The sequence below is a fragment of the Lolium rigidum genome, chromosome 1, assembly GCF_022539505.1.
Source record: "Lolium rigidum isolate FL_2022 chromosome 1, APGP_CSIRO_Lrig_0.1, whole genome shotgun sequence".
In the NCBI taxonomy this organism is placed as follows: domain Eukaryota; kingdom Viridiplantae; phylum Streptophyta; class Magnoliopsida; order Poales; family Poaceae; genus Lolium; species Lolium rigidum.
Genome location: NC_061508.1, coordinates 213,473,943 through 213,480,970, shown reverse-complemented (window position 1 = coordinate 213,480,970; position 7,028 = coordinate 213,473,943). Strand labels below are relative to the sequence as shown.

Genomic DNA, 7,028 nt, shown 5'->3' with positions numbered 1-7,028 from the left:
AAAACAAGAAGTTACCTATAAAAAAACAAAGACACATGTTACAACCTTCTTCCTAGAAGAACAGCATAGTAGAGTTCTTGCGAATTTGGAATTATGTGGATATCTTGAAAGTATTATTGCATGGCTACGCTGACCCGCTTCTTCCTATAAAAAACAGCTCAGAAGCAGCCAGCTGCCTGGCATATCTAGCTTAACGAAGAAGTTCCAGCCCACGACAAATATGCCGTAACCAACCTGCTTTCGTCTTAGTTTATGGACAAAACGAGCAACTCTGTCAAAGAAAAGTAGGCAGAGATGTCCATGGAGAAAGTTAGGGAACACAGTGATTTTACCGGTAACGGCTATTTACCGGTGTCACATCTACCGTCTAGTCTCTGATTTGAGATTAGTGAGCCTTTTGATATTTGCCTAATATAAAACTAATAATTGAAACACTAGTGAAAAATTTATGAAACAAAAGTGATACATGAAAAATATTGTGAAACATTGGGACAAAAAGTGAAACCGGTAACCTCACTGATGACGTCACTCTAGTTTATTTCACAAAAACATTCATGTTTCAGTTATGTTTCAATTTGTTTCAGATTTATTTCATAATTTTGTGAAAAAAAATGTTCACCAAATAAATGACATCACTGCTGACATCGCTCCTGTAGATGCAGTTGCATTTAAGTAGGTTCTGGAAAAGTAAGGCCCATGGAGCTTGTGCACAAGGTATAACACTTCCGTGGGTACCACTAAAAAACGACCGACCTTCACAAAAATTTAGTTCGTGTTATTTGTATGACGCGTGGCGCGCTAGGAGCCGCTCCCGCAAACACGGCGGGAGCAGGCGCGTACACGGATACTTCCGTACCTTCACAAAAGTAAGCACGCGAGTAGCACATCCATGCATCAATTAGCTAGCTTTTCTTTTTACCACCCATCACCTCACTACTAGAAAAAAGCCTTCGGCCCGGTTGATAAGGCCTTTAATCCCGGTTTTGCAACCGGAACTAGTTATTCGGGATTAAAGGCCCTCCCCTTTAATCTCGATTGTAATATAAATTGGGACTACACGTGGGCAACTGGCGCGCCGGGGCGAACGACCTTTAGTCTCGACTATTTCTTTAATTTTTTTATCCATTTATTTTTATAATTACTTTTCACTCTTTTTTTCTATATTTTTTTACAGAATTTTTACTATTTTAGTTATTTGACAAGTTTAGTCTCTAACTACACTTAATTTCTAGTCAAATTACTTACTTCCCGCTCGGTCACCCATCCTCCCACTTCTCCAGCACTAGCACACATAACTTCTAAGTTCCTTCTCATCCTGCTTCCAAGTGCTTCGCGCATGTTATTGATACTAGTATCGTATCAATGCTATTAACATGTTGGTCGATGTCACACTTCTTTATTATTTGAATTTCAGATAATTATTTTAATACACAAAAGCAATGATCTAATAATAATCTTGAATAAATAAAACATTACATTTTTTAATTCTTATTATTTTTAATTTTTTTAATTTTTTTTGCCAAACTAAAACCAGAAAATTTGAAAATCTAAAAATTGGGTAACCTCCTTATGGTTAAGTAATACTAATCCTTATGATGAAATGCATTTATTTATTTAAAATTAAAAAAATAGAAAAATCCTAAATTTCTCGCAAAAACGAAAATCTTCCTCGTATCATATTTCCCTTTGGAATTTTCAGGATCTAAAAATTGGGGGTGAAGGTGCGGGGGAAGCCAAACGAACCTAGAAAGCCTTTAGTCCGGGTTGGTAACGCCAACCAAGACTAAAGGGTAGACCTTTAGTTCCCGATTGGTAATACCAACCGGGACTAAAGACTTTTGCCCCGGAGGTAGCCCGTCGACACCCCTTTAATCTCGGTTGGTATTATCAACCAGGATTAAAGGGTCCAAACGAACCGGGACTAAAGCCTACGCTGTTTGAACCGGGACAAATGCCCCCCATTGGTCCCGGTTCATTTTTAAACCGAGACTAAAGCTCCGAGGAGTGTTGGACCAAAGGCCTGTTTTCTACTAGTGGCTAGTTCATAAGTAGCAGTGCATGTATAGTTCTGAACTACATCAAATACACGTAAAGGCTCAGTCCCCCCTCGTTTTATGTCTCTCCTCTCTACAGAGAGATCCCCCCACCATACCGGGCTGCTCCAATGTCCTCTCCACCGGAATAGCCAGCCGGAGTTGGGCAAGGAGCAGCGCCGGAGTAGATAGGTCCTCTAGTAGGTCTAGGTTTAGGTGTCTAGGTCGTGTTAGCTAGCCTTGTGCCGGAGTTTGGCGTCATGCCGGGAGCTGTGCGCTAGATCTCTTTGGCCAAATCCAGGGCTTGCTGATGCTGCTCATCCTCGTCGCGGCGCTCCGATGGGCGGAGCCAGGTGTGGCGTCGACGACCTCCATCAACGACTTGACAAAAAAGGCTTGTGGTCTCCGGGAGCGGCGACTCCTGAACTTGTTGTTGTCTTCTTCTTTGGCTAGCCGTGGCAGCGGGGGGAGAAGAAGCGTTATCGGCGAGCTCTAGGTGTTCAATCTTGGCGGCGATGGGAAGTTCCTGTTGCGACAACGATGATCTACAACACCGTGGTCCATAGGAGACCACTGATCTTTGATGCCATAGAGAGGCATCTGATGACGCCATGGAAACGTCTTCTCAACCTCCAACAACGGAGGCCCCTACTCGATGGTCCGATGGAGGCTTTCTTCGCCCTCTTCTTCCCAAGTGGTTTTGTCCCCGGTGAGGAAGACGGTGGCCGATGGTAACATCCATCTCAGATCTTGGGTGGTGAGGCATAGGGACTTGATTGCTTTTTCAGAAATCTTTCTAAGGTCTGATGTGTGTGTTTCAAGGGCATGTTTGTAATTTCTAATTTTCCTGAGCCCCCTTTTATAAATTGTACCACCGTCAGAAACTAATGCAGCATCTCGGTCCTTCGGGACCATTCCCATTAGAAAAACATCAAATACAGGTCCATGCATGAATACGTACAAGGGCATACACAAGTAGATATAGATGCACACAAGTAAGTACGGGTGCACGTGCACCCGAGCGTGTATAGGTACAGGTGCATACACGAGTAGGTATAGGTGCACACACAAGCAAGTACAAGTGGAGAATTACAGTTGTGCACATGAGCAAGTACAGGTACAAAGTACAGTCCCACACATTAGTAAGTACAACACACACCAGTAAGTACAGGTAAAGAAGTACGGTCGCACACACGGGCAAGTACAGATACATTTCGCGCACACGAACAAGTACAAGTACAGTCGTGCACACGAGCAAGTACAGTTAAAGAGTAAAAGGAAAAAATTGCACCAAGTACACTAAAAACAGAAGTACTTATCAGTTAAAGTACGAGTACAGTTAGGTACACACCGCGAGTACAACCATACTAGTATTGGAAGTACGAAAAAAACATCTCGAAACCTATCGGCATGGGATCTAGTTTTGAAAATCTCGACGTGAGGATCTCAAAAGTGAAAATGGTTCGTAATTTGGACTTACGTTTCTGATATTTCATTTTGAAAAAAACAAATCTAAAAAAGGGAAAAGTGAGACAATCCACCCTCCCCTGTTATTATCTATCGTCCCTCATCCTCATCTTGATTTCCCTTGCGACACGTGTCATGTAGGGACCACTTTCCAGAATTTTTGTGGCACCATAGCGCGCTACTTGTCACAGGCAGAGAGTTGCTTCTCTTTGCAAAGGTCGGCCTTTTTCTAGAGTATTCGCACGTCCGCATACCGAGAGCAAAGAAAACTAATCTATCAACAAGAAAATAGCCCGGGCAAATGCAACGAAAGGATTATTTGAATATGAAAATTTGATTCCTTGGCAGTTCTGGCCCAGAGGAACAAGTTCCTCCCCAGTGCACATACATGGCTTAATGTTAAAATGTTTATCAAAAGTGAAATGAAGATCGCAATTGGCTCCGCTCAGGTGAATACTTGGCGCAGGCGATCCATTGAATAGGTGAACGACTTCTCGGTCTCAGCCAGGCAGTGGTTCTTCTCTTCCCGGGACCAGCTCTGAGCAGAAATGTGATCGGGTTAAGACACTGAGACACACCGGCAGAAAAGAAAATAGGAGCACAAAAACAAAGCTCTTGGGCTTACAGAAGCAACTTGGTTAAGTTTGGTGCGGACATCCTGCAGCAGCTGGGACAGGGTACCTTCCCACTTGTAGAATTCCAGCTCTTTCTTGTTCAGAATCTTCTCAGCAATCTGAAATGAATAGAGTGCATGTTACTAGGTTAAATGATATCCATCAATGGAGGAACTCTCCCTCACACCACACTGACATGTGAGCGCTAGCACTGGCTAGCTCGCTCTCTCACAGGCACGGACGGAGCTAGAAGAAAAGGCAATGGAGACCGTAGAGTTTTTCTCCTCGTTGCTGCACGAACAGCCGAGCTCTTTCTCTGTATTTCTCTTAACCAAACGAAGCAAAGTAGTACAACTTAAATAGCCTAGCAGCTACGCAGCGCCCACGCAACCAGCACCCACTCAACGTCCACGGCCGAGCTCTACGCGCACGTACGCGATCTCCTCATGACCCGGCCGAGCTCTACGCGCACGTACACGATCTCCTCATGACCTGGCCGTCTTCACCGTTGGAGCAACAAACTCCTCCGTGAGGCTCGGTCTCACGCCACGCTCCTTGCCACCAGCACACACACGCACACATAACGCACACACTACACACATTGCCACACGCGCGCACCCTGCCGTGCATGGACTCGACCTTGGCGCGCTCACGCCGGTCCACCATGCACGCCACGGACACAATGGCTTATTGCTAACATGACAGAATACAGACTGCCATGATACCCTGATTCGCATTACATAAGTCAAATACAAGGATTCATATTCCACAACGAAATGACCAGCTATGGAAGTAATGTAAAAATATTTTTCTACATAACAGAAGAACGAGTTATACAACAGATGTGTATATAAGGTGACCCTCAACCGAGTGCATCCAGTAAATAACATACTACTATTTTCGGTTAGGATTTCACTCAGTAAATCAGAAGATTGAGATTTAAGAACCAGTGCCAACGTTAACAACAATATAGGAAGCCATTCAAACACGCACGATTTGACATCACATGAACGTTTTGGTCTGGAAAGTGGTTACCTTTGTGCCGATCATTCGACCTCCGGCAGACTGAGCAAAGTACACATTATAGAAGTGACAGATAAATGCTTGTGTGTCCTTTTCAGACAACTCTTCCAGATAGGAAGCATATGTAATGCCAGGGGCAGATGGTTCTGGAATTGTGTGACCCTGTTCGCTGAACCATTTCAGATCTTTCTTCAGTGCCTCTGATCTCTCTAACCCAGTATTCCGAAAGTCCGCATCTGAAAGGTATAGATAACTGAAATGTCAATCAGCAGCATCTAGCAAGAAATGTTCCAGCTCCTTCCTAAGTAATAAATTACGACAGAAACAGGTTAGATAAGCAGAATAAAGGAAGTACATTCAACTGAGCTAAAACTTTCTAGTTCCAAATGAGTAACCACACAGTGTTACTGCTAATCAGTATTCAAAAATCCGCCGATTCAGCGATTAACAGGCCGATTAATCCCTACTCGGTGCCATTTAATCGGCAGATTTGCCTAATTTGTCGCTAATCACCGGCCGACCGAGTAGTAACTGATAAACGATTTCCTCATCAGTGTTGTTAATAGAACTATGCAGCTAAATGCTCTTATTGTTTGTTCACAAACTACTTGTTGCATAACTGAAGGTGGTGAAAGTAAAAAATCATGGATTTCACAAGTTCAAATAAAAAAGGTAAGTAAAACATCAATTCATCAAACCAATATAGACAATCTAGATATGGACAATTTGAATTTAAAATATACAGCAGTAATGGGCACTGATACCAAACTACAAGCCGTTTATTCATTTGCTAATTTTGAGCAAAGCTATTATTTTCGTCTCAAAATACAGAACAATTAACAAGAATAAAGCTTATTATCACACCCAAACCCAACCGACCAAACCAGTCCATGGGTTAGGGTTTCTTTATTGTCGTTTAGCGGTGATATAAAAGAACTAAATTACGAATAGATTATGCTGACCAAATAAACTCTATGAGGAAATCACTACCCACCACCACACACGCAGACACGCTAGGCCGCGAAAAATTAACAAGTCAAAAAGAAAGACAGGGAACACCAATCGCGAGGGTTTGCGCAGTCACTCACACCAGGGGACGACGGCGCGATCGACGATGGCCTCGAGCGTCTGGAAGACGAGCTTGCTGTCAACGAGGAACTGCACGTAGCCCTCAACGGTAGGCTCCCGCTCGAGATTGACTGAATATTTGTGGGCCTCCTTCTCCCCTTCCCTGGCCTGATCCTTGGTGTGCATCCGCATCGCGACAGCCCTCATCTCCTCCACGAAGGTCTTCTTCGCTTCCTCCCCTCTCGCCGCGTGGTGAATGTCGCTCGCCGCCGCTGCCGCCGCAACTATCCTCCCCCGCTGCGAATGAAGCACAGAAATCGCCGGCACACGGCGAGCGCCGACTGACATGGACAGGCCGCTGCTGTTCCTCCCAGCGGCGGAAACGGAGAAAAATAAGCGCGGAGAGGCGAGTGTGTGCGGGGTGGTTGCTGCTGCGAGCGCCATGGGTGCGGGTTGGCGAGGAGTCGACGATGGCGAACGGGAAGTGCGTGGGGTGGTGGCGAGATACTGCTGCAGGCGCCATTGGAGCGGACCGGGAGGGCTACTCTTATAGCGCTATGGTTTCGTGCCGGGAAGGCAGCCGCATGTGACGCCGTGGGAGGACTGAGGAGCGGAGTGCGGTGCTGACGCGACGGCAGCGAGGACATTGGAACGCGAGCACACGGAGGAGGGAGTGCGGCGTTGACGCGAGAACGGAGGAGGCGGTGGAGGGAGCGTGAGCGCTGTAACGTCGGCGGGTTGGCCGGATCTAGAGCAGAAAGGGGTCTGGGAATACAATACTGGGAAGGAGTACTTGATTATTCGCCGCAGTTGGGCTGGGGAG

At 45.4% G+C, this 7,028-nt stretch overlaps 1 protein-coding gene across 1 annotated transcript; it reads right to left on the bottom strand.

The window, feature by feature from the left end:
* Positions 1-3,945: 3,945 nt before the first annotated feature.
* Positions 3,946-6,649, bottom strand: LOC124683102 (heme oxygenase 1, chloroplastic-like). Its single transcript, XM_047217678.1, has 4 exons — positions 6,226-6,649; positions 5,150-5,373; positions 4,126-4,233; positions 3,946-4,038 (listed from the first exon to the last, which is right to left on the bottom strand). The coding sequence occupies exons 1-4, from the start codon at positions 6,647-6,649 to the stop codon at positions 3,946-3,948; spliced, it is 849 nt and encodes a 282-aa protein (XP_047073634.1).
* Between the last annotated feature and the right edge of the window lie 379 nt (positions 6,650-7,028).

Coding starts and splice junctions, on each gene's coding strand:
- LOC124683102 (XM_047217678.1), bottom strand. CDS start 6,649: ATGGCGCTCGCAGCAGCAACCACCCCGCACACACTCGCCTCTCCGCGC. Junction 5,374..6,225: donor TCGCGCCGTCGTCCCCTGGT/GTGAGTGACTGC, acceptor TATACCTTTCAG/ATGCGGACTTTCGGAATACT. Junction 4,039..4,125: donor AACTTAACCAAGTTGCTTCT/GTAAGCCCAAGA, acceptor ATTTCTGCTCAG/AGCTGGTCCCGGGAAGAGAA.